Raw genomic sequence first — 22316 nt, 5'->3', positions numbered from 1 at the left:
TGGGTCACCTGAGCTGCATCTGCACCACAGAAATAATGCATTTTTACATTTCTTTAAGTTTAATGGCTTAATGCTGTGGAATTCTGGGATACTGTATGTAGTTTGTTGTGGCATCAGAGCTCTCTGACAGAGAAGGCTAAATATCAAACAAACAAAACACTGAAATCCCAGAATTCTACAGCACTGAGCCATGACAGTTTAAGCAGTATTTAACTGCTTTATTTCTTCAGTGCAGATGCACCGCTAAAGACTATATAGTGTGACTATGGGAAAGGCTTTTTAAAATAGGGAAGGAACTTTCTGGCCGTTTTATCATGATCATCACTGAGAAATGATGGGGGCATCTAATGACAAAGCACTGTATTTCTGCAACTCAGTGGGTCATTGTGAAGTCGAAGGCTTTCATGGCCAGCATCCATAATTTTTTGTGGGTTTTTCAGGCTATGTGGCCATGTTCTAGAAGATTTTCTTCCTGACGTTTTGCCAGCATATGTGGCTGGCATCTTCAGAGAATGCTTGCCTGGAAAAAAGTGGGTCACTGTCATTAGCCTAGCCCCCCCCCTTCTTCTGTCATTTGATCCTTGTGGGGGGGACTTACCATAGAAAGTGAGGTAGCCAAAAAGGGCAGCCAGGAAATACATGATATACATGACAGAGATGGAGATGTTGGAAATGCACTGCATCTTCTTCTTGGTTGGACTAAAAAAGATACCCAGAAACACAATGTGTGAGAAGAAGAATTCCTGACACATTCAAAGCACAAGCCCTTGTTTGCTGAAATCTTAACTGCTTCTCTTCACATCTCCTTAATGACAAAGAACCAAGATTTGAAGCAGCCCCAACTCAGCCTGCAAAATCAAATTGTACAAGACCACAGCAGTTCTGATAAAACAGCAGATAAAACTGATGCCATATGTCTACCAAGTATCAGATGTGTTCTTTAATAAGTATCACTTTCCCCAAGTACTGGAAGTTGGTATGGCACCAGTACTAAGAAATGAAGCCTTACAAGTGGAACTACAGAAATGGCATATTTGTTCCTTTACTAAAGAGAACCACAGGCTATTTGCTGGCCTATTTTTGAGCTTGAAAATGAATTTTATTGGCCTGTGGAGTGGAGAGAAGCCATTAAGAATTTCACCAGATATATGAAGTATGAAAAGGTGTACTGTACAAGGCAGCTAGGTATGTGCATGTGTTACATTCACCCAGGGGCTCTATTATCCCTCCCAGTATCACTTTTCTTCTTTTACCCTACCATACCCTACCTCAGTGCCATCATCTAACATATGCTCAAATACTTACTCTTTGAGTTCAGTGTAAATTGGCAGGACCTCAGGGTGACACACAAAAGCAAATGCCATGATAGGGATGGTGTAGGCTGTCTGCAAGATAGAAAAGGATGTCAAGGAACAGTTGGGCAAACTTCTCCCACTACCATTGCCCCTGAGACTGTACTCTTGCAATCTTGTAGCCACCTATAGGAAGCACAGAGCTGGACAAACACCATTTAAAAACACCACACACTAAAATATTATCCTCCACTAAGTCCTACTCTGCCAATTTGACATGACATGAAGGTGCCTGTGGACTTCCAAAGGCTAAGTTCTAGCAAACTCTAGCACGTTCTACCAAGCAAGTAAATCTGAATGTCTGCCAGCTAAGTCGAGAGATGATCTCGAGGTTTGCCACTAAGTGGCAGAATTATAGTGCTATTATTCCACTTTCACTACCATGGTGATATCTTATGGGCTCCCTTTCTCCAAAGGTTAAGAGCCTTTTATGATTCTTTATTCTCTCTCTTCTCTCTCCATCTTTTGACCAGCATGGATGCACCCACAAGACTGTGCTTCTAAAGATTTTTTCCCCTTACTCCCACATATGAGGTTCAGCTTTAGGAATTCTTGTATCAAAGTATAGTTTTTCTCTACCGATTAGTTATTTTTCTAGAACCTGGCTGTAGCAATAAAATAAGTCTTATTTTTACCTTACTAATGTATCCTGTTTATTTACCAGAAACTCAGATCTAAGTCCTGTACTAAATAACTGTGGAGTACATGCTGCTGCTGAACTAAGCCTTCTATTTTTAACCACATTTCCTAACAGCTATAACTGTGTAGTGTGAATGTAGTGTGAGTAAGGAACTGAACACAAGAAGTATGCACACATGACTGTGTTAAGTTGTGGTGATCTGTGTTAAAAGAGGCACTAGCAGCACCAATGAAATCACAGATCCCTTTTTAAACAGCTTTTTAGTATTCAGTATATTTTAACCTCATCTGAGTGTTTAACAGTTTAATTCAATTTTAATGTTTCTTTTAGATATATATTAACTATATTGTGCTTATTTTACACCCTACAGGCTGTACTGTGTCTGACATCTGTGTTGCCTTTGTAACTACAGAACCATATCATTACAGATAAAAGGTCAACAGTAACCAGAAATCAGGCATAGACAGCCTTGTTCTCTCCCTTATGTTTTTGCTTATAATGCTCATCAGCCCCAGTCAATATGGCTGATGGTAAGGGCTTATGGGAACTATAGTCCTAAATATCTGAGGGAGAGATGTTCCCCTGTTAGAAAGATTAAAAGGTTACAGTTTACTATGTGTGATATAAATCTGTAGTACATTAATATACATTGATGTATTAATTATTCAAATTGGCTAGATCATGCACCCATTCATCTTACCTGAGAATTGAGTGTGAACAAGCTTGCAGAGCAAATCTCTTCATCAGTTTCCTGGATGACCATAGGGTCATTTTGATAGCTGCTTGTGCTGGCTGGGGTGTAATTCTGGTTACTTGTGGCATTGACTCGGTCCGAAAGTGGACAGGGAACCTGGAACTTTTTGTAGATGACCTAAAGTGGATACAAGATACCATTGGTACAGTTCTGTATTCAGTTCTGAATGACTGTCAATCTAAGGAAAATATAGCTATGCTGAATAAAAAGCAGGCAAGTGGAGACCCTAGGCCTGAGGACTTGGTGCCATGAATATATTTCATGCCTCACATTTGGTTGCAACCTTTGGTAGCAGGGAATGCAAGCAGTATAGCAGAATGGACTTGCTCTAATGCTACTGGCTTGCATTCTGCCAAAGAACACAGCTATACCTATTCATAGGATTGTAAAGGTCACAAAATGAAAGAATTATCCTATTTGATTCACTTCGAGCATTGCCCCTTCAAGAGGCCAGGAAAAACAATGATTTCTGACTAATCATGACCAAGAGGCAGTTTTCATGCAAAGCAATATTCAAACTAAAGTCCCTGGTAGATTGCTTGCTTGATTTAAATTTGGAGGCAATCTTGCTTTGGAGCCTCATAGCAGCTTGAGGGATAAGTCAGAGGTAATAGGTATATACTCTTGGGTTTAGGTCCCTTCCCAGTGAATTGCCTGTCTGAAAAGACTCTATCTGAGGCCCCAGTCTTCTGGGCCTCTACATATTTGCAAGAGGCTTCTTTGCCCAAAAATAGATCAGTGTTGCTGACAAGGACAGACAGTATGCAGCAATGTGCCTCTCTCTGGCGGTTATTGTAATGGCTCGGGGCACTTCCCTTGCTATTCACTGTGACAATCCAAGAGCACTCACAAAACTCAAGCCACCCAAGCTTAGCAGCAGCAGCAGGAGCAACATAACATTGATCCTTTTTTGGCTGCTTGGTGTGTGAATGCAGACTAGAGTAGGAGATATTTCAAGTGCAGGTTCAGGGGCTGACTGTGCCTAGTTCTGTTAAAGCTGAGTTCTAGCAGCAAAATGACAACGTCTGGATACTGTCAGCAAGAATTCTCTTTTTAAAATTTATTCTGTTGATTTTATTTTCAGTCTCCCTCCAAGCAGGGATGTCACTAGAAGGGTGCAGGGAATGCAGACCATGCTAGGTGACACCCTAAGAAGGGATGATATCAGTGCTCACCAAACATATGCCTTTGGGCAGAAACAGGCTGCGGCATTTGTCTGTGTCCCTTTAAAATATTTTTGCTCAGTGAAAGAGATGGTGTGAGTGGGGCAAGACACAGTGGGAGGAGAAAGGTCTCAGTATTTTTTAATTAAAACAATAACATTTTCAAGTTGCTAAATTGTATGTAAATGATGAATATACATAATTGTTGTTTGACTTACATTTTGTTTTAAGTTTAATAAAAAATAAAATTTAAAAATTAATTTTTTAAAAATTATTCTTTTAAAGTTTTTCGGGCTATGTGGCCATGTTCTAGAAGAGTTTCTTCCTGATGTCAGGAAGAAACTCTTCCAGAACACGGCCACATTGCCCGAAAACCCCACAAAAAACTATGGTTGCTGGCCATGAAAACCTTCGACTTCATATTCTTATATAATTTTCTTTAAAAACATCACATTACCAAATTTTCACTTTAACAACATGAAACAATCTAGGTGTAAATACATTTAGGTTATGTGTAGTTTGCTAGTTGCTTATGGCACAACTATTGCCATTACATTCAGTGATATATGGGAATTATGCATTTATGAGTAACATTAGTACAAAAAAAATTACTAAGGATTCTGTATGATGTGGTACAGGAAAAGGACAAAGGAGGGATGGTACCATGAGTTACTTCACTGGGTAACTGCCAGCCCTAATGGCGCCACTGCCCCTAAGAAGTTCAGGATAGCTTCATCCCTCTCCCCTGCTAATTTTATCATCACAAAACATTTGTTGTTATTTGCCATGAAGCTGAGTTTGAATTATGACAACCTGAGAGACCTCAAGATCCCTGATAATCAACTGCTTTGCTTAGGTCTTGCAAACACAGTGCCAAGGCTTCCTTGACTGAAGGTTTGTCTTCACGGGCCAAATTCTGGCATCATCCTGTTCAGATGGGACACACCCCAAACCCCACTTCTGGTGTGAGCAGTCTGAACAATGTTCAGCATGTTCTACACCAAAACCAGGTTACAATAGTTTTAAAAAATACAGTCAGCCCTTCATATCCACGGATTCTTATCCATGGATTTAATCATCCACAGCTTGAAAATATCCATAAAAAAATATAAATTCCAAAAAGCAAACCCTGATTGAATGGGACTATGCCATTGTATATAATGGGACTTGAGCATTCACAGATTTTGGTATCTATGGGGTGTCCTGGATCCAAACCCCAGGAAATATTAAGGGTCCACTGTATATCTCTTGCTCCAGGTCTTCCAGAAAGACCCAGAGCCCTTATGTTCTCATGCTGTGGTGGCTGTTTGCACAGGAATCCCACTGTGCTGCTCGGCATGTTCACTGTCACAGGCTGCTCATTCTGAGTTTGAAACAAGGCACCCAGCCTTGTGATCATCACTGGGTGTCTTGTTATGACTTCAAAAGCAAACAGTGCATGGTGGTGGCAGTTCAATAGGACACCTGTGCAGCTACCCACTGTGGCACAGGAACAGAGGGTGAGATGGGTGGGTTGTTTGGTTGAGGCAGCTATGGGGCCAAGATATTGTGAGCTGCTTCTGGAGTATCCTGGCCAGTGCCAACAAGGCCTGAGTCTCTCCACCTCCAGTGTAGTTTCAAAGTTGCCTCAACGCCTTCTACTTTTCCCAGCTTTAATGTATTTTCCAAGGAGTCACATCACCTCATGATATGTTCAAAGTGTAGCACTCTCAGTTTAGTCATCTTTACATCTATTGAGAGTTCAGGCTTAATGCACTCTAAAACTAATTCATTTGTGTCTGTGTTTTTAACAGTCCATGGTATCTATCTGCACAACTCCTCCCCTGATCCGCATTTCAAATTAGTTGATTTTCTTCCTATATGTTTTCTTCATTATCAATATATAGAAAACAGAAATGCCATGGCCTTGATTATTCTGAATTGATATTTAGTGATACATCTCTACACTCAAGAATCTTATCCAGTTCCTTCATGGTTGCCTTTCTAAAGCCCGGTACAGATGAAAAGAAAGCGGCGACCAGAGGCCGCCTCTTTCTTCTCCAGATCATTGTTGTTGCAACTGCATGGCTGCAACAACAATCTGGCCCAAAAAAGGAGCTCCGAAATGGAGCTCCTTCTAGCGACACTGCCAAGCCACCATAAGCGCCTTGGGATGGCACAGTGACGTCACACACATGCCGTGCTGTTTGGATGTGGCGCGAGCACGTCACCGACACACATGCCATGTATATGGCGCTGCGTAACAATGGTGCCGCCCTGATGTGCTAGTTTTCCAGAGCATGCAGATGATGCATGCTCAGGAACCCTAGAATTGTCCCCAGGCTGCCGCAAATTGGTGGTCTGTACTGGGCCTAACTCTTAGTCATCTTCTGATTTCTTGACTGCAGTCTCCATTTCAGTTAATGACTGAGCCGGAAATCTTTAACTTTTTCAGTGTCTTCACTATCCACTTTAAAATTAAGTAAATAATCTGTGGTCATTATTTGTTTATTCTTACTATTAAACTGTGAACGTGCATTTGCCCTTTCACAAAATGTAGAGCATAGAAATGTTACTCTTTTTGGAGTGCAACTCTCAGAATTTCCATGCCAGCTCTTTCAATATCTTATTACCAAATATTACCTATTCCTTCTTGGTAGGCTAGGCTGAGCCAAGGCTGCACAATGAGCTTCATGGCTTAGGGAAAGTGAGGGGTTGTGCAGACTGGCGGGAAAGGCTTGCCTAGGGGCAGAGTCAGGGCTTGGTGTCCACATGATGCACCAGACGGCACGCAGCATCACAGCGCTCCTCTGATGCTGTGTTTAGATGACACAGCACCAAAAGAGTGCTGTAAAGCCACGGCGCTGGTGGCTATGGTGTCCTTTCCAGGGTGCAAAATGCAGCCGCTTTTTGCAGCTCCTTTTTGGGTCACAGAAAGGCCAGATCGGGGCCATGGCATGCAGTTGCTGCAGCCCCAATCTGGCACAGCCCCTAAGTTATTTTCATTTCTTTAAAGATATTTTTAATGTATCAATAAGCAAAACTGACCAAAAGCTGCAAAAGAATACAGTGTTATATCTAGATTTGTTCCCAATAAAGGTAACTTTGATCATGCTACAAAACATTACAAAGAGCTTTGTAAAATGCAGTGTTATTCACTATGTAACAACTCACTGAAATAAGGAAGAAGACCATGCAGCTGAGGGAAAAGCCACTGGCATAGCCAAGGTAACCTGGCAAAAGAAAAAAACAGGTAGTTACCAAGGATTGAAAAGTCTCTCGGTAGTGTTTAAGACTACCCTTAGGTGTGAGGTACCCAAATTTTGAACACATTCCAGTGACAGAATCCAATGCATTGCCCTGGAATACAGATTTCCTTCACCAACTCCCTATCCAACTGCCAAATTGCTGGATATCCACTGTCTTTAAGGAGAACTGGGACTTTTGGAACAGTTTTTCAGATACAAACTCCTGAAAGCATTGGAGAATATTTTGCTCAGGAAGCATTGTGCTTTGAGTCTTTTCCCTTTGTAAAACCAACTGATGGTTCTCCATCCCAAAAAAAGTTTCTCCATCAATCCTACCCCCATTGCTGCAGAAACAAATGGGGCTGGAGAGAAAAAGACACTTCAGTATTTAGGAAGAAACAGATTATTTTCATGTTTTTTGGCCAGACTAAACAGAACAAATATTTTCCCAAATATGATTTTGTATGGATCTCTCCCAGTCGACTGATACCATCTTTGGCCTGATAATGATGCAATAAGTCATTCATCATCTGTGAATGGCAAGCAAGATAAAATCATGCAGTTATTGTTGGCTTTCCCACCAATTGCCTAGGAAGACGTACCAAGTTGTTTCATGAGGGCCAAAGGGAGAATGATGGTGATAGAAACCATGATCACCAGGTAGTTGCCATTCATGTACCAGTCCCTGGAATGACACAGGTCAAAATTAGATATATATATATATATATATATATTGCAGGATTTCAAACAAGAAGTTTATATAAATGCAGACTATCAGAAAGAAACAAAGATATCTGACACCTAATAAGGCAGGGGTAGGCAACCTTTTTGAGCCGGGGGACCGGGGTTGTGTCCCTCAGACAAAACTGGGGGGCCCGAAGCCCAAAAAATAAAATAATTTATTAATAATTTTTAAAAAAAATTATATATAGAATAAACCAGGTACAAATGGTAGGACAAAATTTTTCAAATGGAAGACACTTTTTTTTTTAAAAAAAATGGAGTGACACCCGAAAAATTTGCTTGATTGTTTAAAAAATGTCTAATGAAATGGCCATGTTTCGCTGGCTTCTATAGGACCCCTTGGCCCCCCAAAGGCCCCAGCGGCATCGGCGTGCCATGGACCGGGCTGGGGCTGGTCCCCACGGCCTGCGCCGGTGCCGCATCCGGCCGCCGCGGGCCGCAGTGTTGCCTTACCCCTGTATAAGGCATTTAACTACAACCATGTATGGTTTCTGTTAGTGAAGGATTGTACCTTCCTATATGCCCCTGCCCAAGCTCTAAGATCTTCAGGACAGGCACTTCTCTTTCTGTCTCACCACCTTCACAAGCATGTTTGGTGGGGACATGGGAGAGGGCCTGCTCTGTGTCTACTCCCAGACTTTGCAACTCTTTTCCTAAGGAGGTTAGGATAGCTCCTTCTTTGCTGTCTTTTAGTGGCAGATGAAGACTTTTCTATTCCATCAAGACTTTGGGAACTGATCGTTAACAAGAGAAAGGCTTTTATGATGCTTTACTGTTTTTAACCTGTGTTTTAAAGTAACTCTTTAAATTGATTTAATTCTGTTCTTACTTTAATACTGTTTTAATCTCTTGTATATTTTAAACTATATGCTAAACTATAACATGCTGAGATTTCTCCAAAGTGTGGAAAATCTGCCCCTGAACCTGAAAATTCACTCAAACATAGAATTCCAGAAACAAGCTGGAATTCAGCTTTCAAACTTTCCTGCTTTTCAGAAGCTTGCTTGATGTTTTGAGAAGCTTAGCAAAAGCTTATTAGTTTCCCGCTGAAAATTTAACAATTGCATAACAATTGAAAATTTAACAATTGTCAACAAAAAGCTACACATTCTGCTTGAACATTATATTTGTTGCACTGTGTGGAATTCTGAAGTTCTCCCCTAAGCTGCATCATCTGTAACTTACACAAATATTAGATCCAGCCTATGTTGAATACCCTAAATGCCCTTCTAATACAAAAAAACAGGGAAATGGTACTATCTTCTCATCTAAAGAATCTAGAATGTTCATTAGCAAAGAACATAACGGAAATATGTTGGCTGTAACCAGAGGAATCTCAAAAACTAAAATTGACTAAGGGTGCATTCAAACTGATTGAAATTTTGTTCCTGTTCTTTCTCATTTTATACTGGGTTAAAATAAACCAACCTGTAGAGCTGGTACAAAAAGGCTCTGAGTAATTGTACCAGGAGCTAACAGAAAATAGTCTGGTGAAAACAAAACATGTATGAATCTCCAAAATGAAATAAGAAAGAACAGGAACAGGTAGGGTTGCCATAAGTCAGGACCTCCAAACCGGGACAAATGTAGGACAACATTTTCAAATGTAGGACACTTTTTTTTAAAAAAACATGGAGGACACTCGAAAAAACTGGATGATTTTAAAAAAATGTTAAAAATGCAGGTTTCTTGGGCATGCTCAAAGGAGGACATTTGACATTATCCTAAAGATGGCAAAATGTACGTCCCTTCTGCCCAACCCCCCCCCCCCATTCCAAACACACACTAAGCACATTTGGGCATTTCACAGGGCTTTACTGAACATGGCCTCTTGCATATTTCAGAGGGCTTATTCCATCCAAACCCCTTTGTTCAACACAAAATGTAGGACATTCAAACAATGGAGGACACAACCACTAAAAGTAAAAAACCTATTAATATATATAATATATCTATATAAAAACACTTAATATAAATCCTATCATAGAGACTTGTTGCACACCTCTTGAGCACTAAATGCATCTGAGGAAGCAGCTCTTTCAGTTAATAACTACTACTACTACTACTACTAATAATAATAATAAGAAGAAATTTAAGGGACATTATGCAGGCATGGTAGAGAAGGACCAGGATTCACTCTGTTGCTTGGGACAGAAACATACCCTACTGGGCTATCACACTCTCTCCCTCAGGGCATGGCAAATGTGTTAGGGGAATTCAAGTTTCCTAAGGCTTCAGCCCTTGTAAGGAAACAAAAATATCTAAAACTATCAAAGCCAAGCCTGTGAGTGGTCTTAGCTTGTAATCAGCAGAGCGCAAATGGTCTTGTTTTTAAGTCTTCCATAAGAATGAGGCTGACACAATTGCTTGTAGTTAAAAAACAAACTTTACTAATGGCTTAATTATACATGGAAGCTACATTCTAACCAGTGTGTAGGCCCCTTTTGACGGGGCCGGTGCTGTCCCTCAACAACTTGGGCCGAACCAAAAAAAAGAATCAAATAATTTAAATAAATAAAAAATAATAAACCGGGAAAATGTGAAAAATTTTCAAATGCAGGCCCTTTTTTAATAAAAATGGGACACGTGAAAAATTTGTGATTTTTAAAATGTTAAGATAAATGCTGTTCTGAGGCTTCTATAGACACTTGCCCCACCATGCCCTTTGCTGAGATCCAAGGCCGGTGGCATCGGGCAGGACGGCTGGGCCGGTCCCAAGGCCTCGCCGGCCGCATGCGGCCGCGGCCAGGTGCCTAACCCTGTCTAACCTATCTAGTGAATAGTTTCAGGTAAAAGAAGAGTTTGTATCTCCATCTTTCGGGGAAAGTTGAGAGAGCATGATGATGGAGACCGAAGGGAAAGCAGAAAGATCTATGTGTGAAAGAACTTCCTAAGCAAGAGTATTAGATCACATGATCTGTTTACCAACTTACAAAGGTATTTATTGCCCCTGTTTAGCAGGACCAAATGGCATGCAAATTGCAAGTCTTCTGTTCTGAGTTTCTGCCTGGGCTGAATGAAAAGCTCCCCCTCCTCCTCCCTGCCTGGCTGCAGCCTCTCCAGCACAAACGGACGGAGGCTGTTTGGAAGGGACGATAGTCAGCATCCAGCTGTCCGGGTGACAGAAATCAGAAGCCGGAATAGGCTTGCCATATCCCGCCTGGGGGCGGGACTTTCCCGGTTTGGGGCGGGCCACACGGTCACCCCCGTTTAGCCCCTCCCCTGGGACCTCCCCCCCCCAGCAGCCTGGAGGCAGCTCCAGCCCCCCCATGGCTGTGTGCCACCCTCCCCGCCTCCCTGCCTAGCTTAGCCTAGAGAGCAGGGCTTCAAACATCTGCCACTCAGAGCTATTGCCAGCCCACTTGGTTATATGTCTTGCAAAAGGCATTACTTCCAGGTTACAGTGAGCAAGAAAAAAAGCCATAAATGGTTCCTGTTTCACTGGGAGCCTACTGCCTCATCTTAATTCTACACGTCAGTATTTTGTAATTCTTTATCACAGGATCGTTTTGAGGCCCTAAACGCTTTCCTTGTAATATGCAATTCCCTCCCGAAGCTGACCAATGGGAAAGAAGCAATCAGCCCTCCTCCCTTGGGTTGTTTTCAATGGCTTGGAGGAAGAGATTTGCCTGTGCTTGTAAATAGGAAGCGCTTTGGGATAGCAAAGGCTACAGAAATAGTTTGACCCCCCCCCTTAAACATCCATGGCTCAGTGCTATGGGATTCTGGGAATTGTAGTTTCTTGTGGCACCAGAGCTCTTTGACAAAAGGAAGCTGAATGGTCCCACAGAGGAGGTGGGGGCAGAGCCTCTTGCCCGCAGTCTTCGGTGGAAGAGAGGAGGCTGTGATCCTGGCCACTCCCTGGCTCCCCCCTCTCCTCCTCCTCCCAGCCGAGGTGAGCTTCTCATTCACTCTCCCTGGCTTTTCCCCCCCTCCCACCCCCTCGCACTTTGAGACCCTTTAACTGCCAAGCTCAATGCTCTGGAATGCTGGTGCTGTGAGGCATTGGCCTTCTCTGTCAGAGAGCTCTGGTGCCACAATAAACTACAATTCCCAAGGTTCCATGCACTGAGCCCGGCAGTCCAGCAGTGTTTTGGACACAGAGATCCTCCAAATGAATCCAGTCCCTAGCTTTTGATCTCCTCACACACGTGCAGGAATAATAACCCACTTTGAGACTGCTTAACTCAGTCCGGGAATCCTGGGAATGCTAGTGTTTGGGGAGACATTGAGACTTCTCTGTCAGTGATGCTCTGAGGCCACAATAACACAATTCCCAGTTCCCCAGCCATGAGCAGTCTCAAACTGGACTATTTCCTCAGTGTGGATGCAACTGGTGAGGCATTCTGGGCACTGCAGTTCAACTACGTTGGAGGTTATGGGACTCCTGTCAGAGATAGCTCTGGGGCCACAATGTTACTACATTCCCAGCATTCACCAGCACTAACCAGGACAGTTAAGTCACTCTCAAACGGATTTTCCTCAGTGGATGCAGTTTTGGTGAGGAACTCTGGGCATTTCAGTCCAGCATTGTTTTATTTCTGCCGTGCTTTTGGACCAAGACAAGGTGACCAGACATCCTCCTCCTTTTCCAGGACATGTCCTCTTCTGTCAAATTTCAAAATGTCCTCCATTTGGATCATGGCTAGAGCAGATTTATATTACTGGGTGTTTTTAGCTTTTATTTTTGGGCCATGTCCTACATATTTTTGCTTGGGTGCCCTACATTTTGGGGTGAGGGCATTGGTCACCTTGGTCAGAGAGCTTTCCAGGGTTAACTGCCATTCTGCTGTGGTGCTGGAACAAACCATAGCATTCAGCACAAGACAGTTACAGTGGTCTCAAACCCAGATTATTTTCTCCAGTGTAGATGCGCCCAAGCCTTTGCCTCTCTTATGCCGAGATTTCAAAGCCCAGCCTGGCACCACAACAAACTACAAATCCGGATTCCATAGGATGGAGTGAATGAGCAGGTGAAAGCAGTGTGGCAGCAGCCTAAGTGTGCTTAATGCGTTCTTAAGATGGTGCACCTCTTGCCTACAGAGTCCACAAGACTTTTTTGTTTAACAACTTGTACCCATTAACTCCATTTCAGTCTCCTTTATTTAGTGGGGAGGAATACAAGAAAACAAGTCAAAATGAAGAAAAACCAAAGTACCTTGACCAAAGGGTTTGGTTGTGGATATAAGCCTCTGAAATAGGCAAGAGGCAATGTTAAAATAAAGCCATGTTCAATGCTCAAATGTGCTGTTTGGAATGGGGAGAGGGGGGTGGCCAGAAAGGGAAGTACATTTCTGTGATCTGTCTACGAATAATGTCACATGTCCTCCATTTTGATCATGCCTAAGAACATGCATTTATATTAACATTTCAAAAAAAGCCTCAATTTTTTGCGTGTCCTCCATTTTTATAAAATGTGTCCTACATTTGAAAATGTTGCCTGCATTTGTCCTACATTTGTCCCGGTTTGGAGGTCCTTATTATGGCAACCCTAGCCGGGAAAGACCTTCCCCTCAAAGGTAAAAAAACCGGGAAGGTCATGGCTGCAGCGTGAAATGGCAAGCCTAGGAGCAGGAAATTGGGGCTTTCTGTTTGTTTTTTTTATCAGTCTGGATGTGGCCTAAGTAGGGTTTCTAATGGCCAGTATATGGGGTCTGAGGATAAGGAGTGGCTAAGAATATAAAAAGAAGAAGTTACTCCACGCCTTTTCTAACATTATCTTTTTCATGGCAATTCATGGGTCTTCACTCCCTAATTTTGTTTCAAGTCCTTCTCCTCAATTCCAACTGATCAAAAATTTGACATTTTGCAAACATTTTGCATCTGAGGAAATAGACCAAGTCATGAAACTTATGCTACAATTTCTTTTGAACAGTTAGTCTCCAAATGTGCTACAAGATCCCTTTGCATTTTGCAAACAGGTTCATATCCTAAGCTGATTGTACTAGTCCACTGGATGCCACTAATGATCAGTGTCTAATCATTACAGGTGTTTGATTTTACTTTCTTAGCCTTTGCCACATAACTGAATATTCTTCGCATAAATTATTTTTTTAATGATGAGCTATTAGTTTCTTGAGCGATTGCAATCTGGGCTGCCCAAAAAAGAATGACCTCTTCAGCTTTCTCTACATATTAGATGGATTTCTCCCTTTGTAACCTTGCATATAAGCTTCTAGTCACAACTGCAAAAGAACTCTTGGACAACACCCTTCCTACTAGCAATTGTTTTAAACACTAAATCTTCCTAGTATGAGTCCTGGGTAAGCTCAAACAGTTCAGAACTGAGAAACGTTTCTTTTTTGGGATGACAATTCCCTGCTGGATGGGGAATTCTGGGGCGAGTTTGTTATTATTCTGATGGTGATATTGCTGGTTGTATTTTGCAATTCCAGGATTTGATGAAGATCTGCCACTAATTTGGATGTTCTTATTGTCAGCCCTTGTAGCACTAATATACACTTTAGCTAGTGAGGGACAATGCAGGATGTGCTCTGGAAGCCCCTCAATGCAAGAACTTGCCAGCTTTGGGCCGGCCAGTCCCTCATGGAAACAAATGTAGTTTCCATGGGCCTTAGAGAAAGGAGGGCTTGCAAAGGTAAATAATGAAATGCCCACATTGTCTTAAGCTCCCCACATCCAAGCTGAGCCAGAAGTGCCTGCAGGAGCGAACAGCAATGGCCTCTTGTATGGAAGAGTGAACTCTCTTGAAAGCCAGTGCAGCTTTATGTGCCCTGGATCTAGTGGAGCCCATCCTGCACTAAGCTTCCTGGTTTGTGAATTGATAAGTCTGCTCACTACAAAACCCTACAGGGACTTCTAGCTGGTACAGCATGAAATTTCAACATGCCTCCTCTTTGGATACAGGCCACCTCGATTTCTACTCATACTCTGGCTTTTACTTTTCCCTGTGAAAGTTATAGCCCTGTAGTGGTTTGCCTTGTCGGGAGCCATTAAAATCACTTTACTTAGAGTAAGGCAGATAGATGGCTTTGCGTTGGGATCCCAGGCAGTCCAAGGCCCCATACAGACAGGCCAAAATAACGCTTTGGTCACTTGGAGATATGCTGTTTAAATTATGCATGCATCCTAAGAGTCCGGACTGTGGCCAAAGCCATGTCCAGTCCTTAAACGGGAGCATGGCTTTGGCACAGCTTCCGGACTCTTAGGATGCATCATTTAAACAGCATATCTCCAAAGTGACCCGAAACAGCTTTATTTTGGCCTGTCTGTACAGGCCCCAAGTTTAGATTTTTAAACTCTTCCCTCTCATCTTTACCCCTTCCTATTCTTCCACTAATCTTTCAACTGTCCTGATTTGGTAGGGATAATCCCAATCAACTTTCTGTCATCCCACTTTTTCAGCTGTCCCCATTTCTATCTTGTAGAATCAGAGAATCACAGAGTTGGAAGAGACCACAAGGGCCACCCCGTCCAACCCTGTGCCATGCAGGAACACACAATCAAAGCACTCCCGACAGAGGGCCATCCAGACTCAGTTTAAAAACCTCAAAAGAAAGACACTCCACCATACTTCAAGGCAGAGCATTCAACTATCAAACAGGTTTTACCATCAGGAAGTTGTTCCCAATCTTTAGGGTGGAATTTCTTTCCCCATCCTTTAAATCCTTTGCTCTGTGTCTTAGTTTCCGGAGCAGCAGAAAACAAGCTTGCTCTATCTTCAACCTGACATCACTTGAAATATTTAAACATGGCTATCATGTCCCCTCTTTAACCTTTTCTTCTCCAGGTTAAGCTTTCCCAGCTCCCTAAACCACAAAGGCCACTAAACCATAGGGCATGGCTTCCAGATCTTTCACCATTTTGGTCACCCTCCTCTGGACATGCTCTAGCTTATCAACATCCTTTTTGAACTGTGGTGCCCGGAAGTGGACACAGTATTACAGATGAGATCTGACCAAAGCAGAATAGAGTGGTATTTTTACTTCCTTTGATCTAAACACTAAATTCTTATTGATGCAGCTAGAATCACACTGGCTTTTTAGCTGCAGCATCACACTGTTGACTCATTGTCAGCTTGTACTCTACTAAGACTCCTAAATCCCTTTTACATGTACTGTTGCCAAACCAGCTGTCACTCATCCTATATCTGTTTATTTCATTTTTACTGCCAAAGTGTTGTACCTTACATTTCTCCCTGTTGAATTTATTTTTATTTTTTTGGTCCAGTTCTCTAATCTGTTAGCACCATTTTGAATTATGACTTGAACCCTACAGACAAGATCACTAGGGCCGGGTACAGACCGGCAGGGAAATGCCGACCTTCTTTGCTATGCAGCATTGCCACAGCAACCAAACCGCGCAACACAGCTGTATAGCAAAAAAGAAGCGGCTTCTTTTTTGCAGTGTCGTAAGGGCTGCAACGCATCCCTATGACGCCACTTGCTCTAAAAGACATGTGGGCGCTCAGACGCCCAGACATCATAGGCATGCCCCCGCCCGTGTGGGTGGTGCTGTGCAATAATGGCACCGCCCATATGTAGTAGGGCTCAGAAGTGTGTAGTTGGTGTGCGCTCCCAAGGACACCTTCCTGATGGTGGTGTCCGGCCAAAGAGAACAAATCCCATAGAGTATGTAGAGCAAGTGGCACACTTGTTACGCCACCACCGCGGCTTTAGAAGAACCTGTTGGCCTGGTACATACCTTGGATTTTGTCCGGGCTGGCAGTGGCCTTTTTTCCGCCAGAGGGAAGCCACAGCTTTCCGCTGGTGGAAAAAGAACCCGTGGAAAGCGGGTTCTTCTAAAGCCATGGTGGCAGTGTAACAAGTGTGCCACTGGATGCGGGACTTACGTAACAATGGTGACACCCATGTATACAGGGCGCCACCATTGTTATGCCCTCGTCACGTGCTAGGGTTGCACGGTGTGTGGGTGCTCTGCCCCGAGGCAACCCTAGTACGGGCCCATGTGTACTGGGCCAATTTTCATGGGTTCTTTTTCCACCGGTGGGAAGCTGCGCAGTTTGGTGGCTGCGGCTTCCCTCTGGTGGAAAAAAGGCTGTCGCCAGCCCGGACAGAATCCAAGGTATGTACCGGGCCAAAGTGAACTATTAGCCCTTTCCTACTCAGCAGCTAGAATAGCCATGGCTAGTTTGAGCATAAAATCTCCCTAGAACTAGCGTGAGCCAGTGTGGTGTAGTAGTTTGAGCATTGGACTGGGACTCTGGAGACCAGGGTTTGAATTCGGGCTCAGCCATGGAAAATCAGTGGGTGACCCTGGGCAAGTTAAACTTTCTTAGCCTCAGAGGATGGCAATGGCAAACCCTTTCTGAAGAAACTTGCCAAGAAAACCCCATGATAGGTTCGCCTCAGGATCACCATAAGTTGGAAATGACTTGAAGGCACACAACAACAACAACAACAACAACAACAACAACATAACTAGTTGGAATGTGAATCACACAGATGGCATGATAGATTCAAATATTCCAGCCTTTGCCTTGTTGGGCACAAAGGATGCCTAGAAATGATACCGCAAGCTGCCAAATAGTGGCATTAATCCTGCATCAAGCAGGAAGTGTTGGTCTCTTTCTCCCATAGGGAAAGATGTGCTGTGAGCAGAAACACAAATACGGATGCTCCATCCAAGGCAGTGACTGTGGAGGAAGTGATGCATCGTGCAAGGATTGGAAGTTCACTCTGGTTTAATCCTATGCTGAGGGTTTATTGAGCACTGGCGTCAATCAAAAATAGTAGTGGCTTAATGCTGTGAAATCCCTGTGACAGCCTGCCCAGCAGGAGACAAATCTCTGTGCTACTAGAGGAAGATGTTAACTAGAGCTGAGCCTGTAGGAAGGAGATGGAGAAAGCTGGAGAGGTGGGGGTGGAAGAGAAACAATGAATTACGTGGTGGAAGATTACTGCAAGAGATGAAAAAAGCCTAAGCAACATAGGTGGCCTTAGCAAATTTTAGGAAAATTACTTTGGGGTCTACAGATTTTATCAGCCAAGTTCTGTCTTTTAATGAGGTGCAATTCCTCTAAGGCTTACAGCCCCATCCTACAGTGCATCTAAAAGGCCAGTTACAGAAAGTCACCCCTAAACAGCACAGCCTTTGCTGAGCACAGTAACAGAACATTATGGCCTGTAAATGCAGAAAGAATCAAGCAGGGAAGAGGTAAGTAGGAGATGAGTCAGCTGGAGGACACTCACGTTGTTTTCTCCTCTAGGTTGAGGAAGGTCTGGATGACCAGAGGCACTTCAGACTTCACAATGTACAGGTAGCTTGACATGGCTGAGGAGGGAGACAGACAAGGTATCAGGTCTAGGGAAAAGCTGTTTGGCAACACTGTCTCAGCCTGTTTCATCCATTCTTCATTCACGGACAGCAGGGGTGCTGTCTGTGTAGGCTTTCACACAAACAGTTGAACCTGCAAGTCTCATCAGCCTTGGCTAGCACAGCCGGTTATGAGGGATGATGGGAGCTGCAATCTAACTACACCTGTTCCCCAGCCCTGTTTTGTGAAGAGGATATAAAACAGGCCTTCACAGAGCATGGAAAATGGAGATACAGTCTCAGGAGCCAGGCCCATTTCTCTCTTACCTCCAATATTCTGTAGTGTTATAGCAACAGCAGCTGCCAATTTCCCTGGAGTTCCAAATGCCCTGTAGCCCAACTGTTCATAAGCTCGGATTCCTACAAGACACCAAAATTTAACAGACAAGGACAAAACAGAAAGAGAGAGAGAAGATAACTGACTCATATTTGTATAACGCACATGACTCCTGGGTTGAAGTCTCAGGCAACACAGCAAGAATTAAACTGATTATTTGAAGGTCACTTTAAAAAATCAAGTAAATTAACTGTCAGTAGCCATAATTCTGCATTGTCCGTAAAAGTTCAAGTAAGAGATCACTCCAGCATGCCCACTACTAAATAATATAGGAGGAAACATCTGCACTTAGGCAGTTTAGGATCCATTTCTGTTTAGTGTAGCAGAGAAACTCTAGCTGTAGAATTTGAATGAGGACTGGAAGAGCAACACCCCTCTAGTCACAAACCTCAGGAATTCACTGAAGATCAAAAATGCAAAAGCACACAGTGCAAAAAACCACAGATTTTACTTTATTTGTCTATTTAGTTTATTTATATCCACTTTATATCATGGTACTCGTGTGCGTTGCTGGACAGCTTCCCATCCAAATCTGACCAGCATCTAATCTACACTGCAGAAATAATGAAGTATGACACCACTTTAACTGTCATGGCTCAATGCTATGGAATGCTGGGATTTAAAGTTTTGTGAGTTATTTAGCCTTCTGTGTCAGAGAGTTCTGGCACCACAACAAACTACAAATCACAGGATTCCACAGCATTGGGCCAAGGCAGTTAAAGTGAAGTCAAACTGCACTATTTCTGGAGTATACATTAGACCTGAGTCAGCCCTACTTACCTTCAACAAGATAGTTGTGACAGGCCCTGAGATGATGCCTTGGGAGAAACGTGAGATGGATCTAAATCAAGTGTGGCTTCTAATGCAGGTTTGCAATACATACCTACAATCCCTGAGGATTTGAGCAGCAAGTGGATGGAGTAACTGGACAAGAGAGCTACAGCAGTCAGAAGGAATCTAGAAGAAAAAGACGAGACTATTAGTTGGGGAAGTATCCAGATTAGAGTGGAGGTTTCCAAGCTTTGATCCCTACCAACAGAAAGGAGAGGGAACTTTGAACTCTTCTAATGCAGGATGCCTGGACAACTCCAGAACCAGTGGGCTTCATCTTCTGAGGGCTTTCTGCAGGTCCACCAGAACCACATGCCAATGACATGTGTGTCTTGGTGTAATACTCACACAAGCTTCTTTTAATACCAAAGAAATTATCTGTCACATTCACATGATGTAGAGAAGTCTTTCCCATTCTGGGAAAGGTTTAGACTACATCTCGCATTAGTCTTTTTTCTTCTTTGTGGCTAATAGAAAGGCAAAAACCTCTGGAGGGGAACCCATTTTGGGGAACACTGAACTAGAAAGTGGTGAGTGTGGCAGCAACAGCCTTTTTTTTAAAGGAGACACTTCTCGACCCTTGGGCTAAGATAAAATATAGTGTAATGCCTGCTTTTGTTGCTGCTTCTAAAGGCTTCATATCTGCAGAAGTAGAACATTTGTAATTCAAAAAGCAAAAGTACTCAGTAAGGCCTGAAAGTTCCTTGGATTTATGTGGGAGGTAGAATACAAAAAGAGTACACAACATAGTGGCAACATGGGGATGGGCAAGTGATGTCACTTGTTCTAAATCGTACAATAAACCACATCCAGTGGTTGTCTATAACACTTGGGGAAACTACACTCCAAATAACAATCAAAGATACAGTTCCTGCACTCTCGAGACAGGCTTTCCCAAATGACACCCTCCAGGTATGTGGGATTACAACATCCATCATCCTCAGCCAGCAAGGCCATGCTGGCTGGGCATTGCTGAGACTCATAATTATAGTTCAACACATCAGGAAGACCCAGCAAGAAGGCTGGTCTAGGGCTGGGGTAAGCAACTACTAAAAGGGAGGAGGGCATAATTTGGGCCAAAACTAATAAAATGAATTTCAGCAGGGAGAGATGTAAGGTGCTACACTTAGGCAGAAAAAATGAAATGCACAGAAATAGGATGGGGGACACTTGGTTTAATGAGGATACATGTGAAAGGGATCTAGGAGTCCCAGTAGACCACAAGTTGAACATGAGTCGACAGTGTGATGCAGCAGCTAAAAAACCAATGCAATTCTAGGCTTCATCAACAGAAATATAATGTCTAGATAAAGGGAAGTTATAGTATCATTCTATTCCCAGGCCTCACCTAAAATAATGTGAGCAGTTGTGGGCACCACAGTTCAAAAAGGATGCTGTCAAGAGGAGAGCAACTAAAATGGTGAAAGGTTTGGAAACCATGCCATATAAGAAGTGTCTTAGGGAGCTGGCAATGTTTTTCCTGGAGAAGAGAAGGTTAAGAGGTGATATGATAGCCCTCTTTAAATATTTGAAAGGAGGTCATACTGAAGATGGAGCAAGTTTGTTTCATGCAGCTCCAGAGAATAGGACCCAGATCAATTGATTCAAATTACAGGAAAATAGATTCCACCTCAACATTAGGAAGAACTTGACATTTAAGAGCTGTTTGACAGTGGAACACACTCCCTCAGAGAGTGGTGGAGTCTCCTTCTTTGGTGTTTTTTAAACAGAGGCTGGTCAGGGGTGCTTTGGTTGTGTATTCCTGCATGGCAGAATGGGATTGGACTGGATGGCCCCTGAGGTCTTTTCCAGCTCTATGATTCTATGGCCTAGAGCTGTGATTCCCAAATTCTGGTCCTTCTGGTGTTTTGGACTTCAATTCTCAGAAGCCTCAACCACCTTGGCTAATGGTTTGGAATTCTGGGAGCTGAACTCCAAAACACATGGAAGGCCAGAGTTTGGGAATCACTGGTCTAGAGGAAGGATTCATAGTTTCCCCAGGAACAAAACCATCCATCATGCCTGAAAAAAATGGTATACAGTATTTCTAGAACAGAAACACAGCCTAGACTGCACACAACAAATGAAAAACAAATGTACATTTTTTTAAAAAAAAGTATATTGTATGTTGAGGCTCTTCCATCTGGACATGTTGTTTATTCCTCTTTCTTGATACTACATGAGTTCACAGATCAGGGTGGGGAGAGCTGGGGTAGGATGATGGAGATAAAGACACAGCTCAACAACAGTATTAACGTGTTATGGGAACCTTCACCATCCCGCATTGACTCCCCTTGTCAATTACTAACCAATCTAATACCACTTTGTTATGTAACAATTCATTTGCGAAAGGTGAGCAATTCCATCCAGGGGATAACGTAATGGAACATAAGCCAGGGGAATATAGAGCAAGAATTGTGCGTGCACACAGGCACACAGGGGAAAAGAAGCATCATGTTCTGGCAATGGGAGGAGGCAGAATGTTGCTTAGAGTGAGCACTTAGCCCTGCCATGGAGCATTAAAGGTATCAACCCCCTGTCCAGCTGAGCTAGTAATGCCGCTCTGACAGCATTAGCTCTTCTCTTTCTGGTCTGTGAGTCATTCAAGACTCAACTAGTGCTTCCAAATCAAATCACACTGAATCCGTCATTTCAGGGGTTGCCCATAGCAACATTTTAGTTCTTTGAGTAAATGGCAGCAGAGTCCTGGCTGCCTTTGGCATTTTTAAGCAGAAGCTGGTCAGCCATCATACCTAGATCTGGTGCCTCAAACAATGTAGCTTTGTCACCCCTCCACATTCTCTCACTAGGAAAGGAGTGGGATAGGCAAAGTCCAAAGCATAACTCAGAGGAAGTCCCTTTCCTATTTCCTGTCAGGAACAAACAGGAGGGAATCTTCTGCAGGATGCACCCCTTTCTCAGTCAGGAAGGCACATGGTACATGGGAGATTCTCCATCTTTGGGAGAGTGGC

At 43.1% G+C, this 22316-nt stretch overlaps 1 protein-coding gene across 2 annotated transcripts in view; it reads right to left on the bottom strand.

Moving 5' to 3' along the window:
• SLC38A3 (solute carrier family 38 member 3) overlaps positions 1 to 22316 on the bottom strand; it is a 115457-nt gene that overhangs the window by 6778 nt on the left and 86363 nt on the right. For both annotated transcript variants that reach the window (XM_042451116.1, XM_042451115.1), the window contains 8 exons: positions 19397 to 19470; positions 18444 to 18536; positions 18053 to 18134; positions 7739 to 7821; positions 7063 to 7121; positions 2693 to 2863; positions 1306 to 1385; positions 599 to 699 (listed from right to left, as the gene is read on the bottom strand). In XM_042451116.1, coding sequence (XP_042307050.1) covers positions 599 to 699; positions 1306 to 1385; positions 2693 to 2863; positions 7063 to 7121; positions 7739 to 7821; positions 18053 to 18134; positions 18444 to 18536; positions 19397 to 19470 — 743 coding nt within the window. The remainder of the gene's footprint in view (positions 1 to 598; positions 700 to 1305; positions 1386 to 2692; positions 2864 to 7062; positions 7122 to 7738; positions 7822 to 18052; positions 18135 to 18443; positions 18537 to 19396; positions 19471 to 22316) is intronic.

The sequence above is a fragment of the Sceloporus undulatus genome, chromosome 2, assembly GCF_019175285.1.
Source record: "Sceloporus undulatus isolate JIND9_A2432 ecotype Alabama chromosome 2, SceUnd_v1.1, whole genome shotgun sequence".
Classification (NCBI taxonomy): domain Eukaryota; kingdom Metazoa; phylum Chordata; class Lepidosauria; order Squamata; family Phrynosomatidae; genus Sceloporus; species Sceloporus undulatus.
Note: the sequence above shows the minus strand (reverse complement) of the source record. Positions and strands in the feature narration are given on the sequence as shown.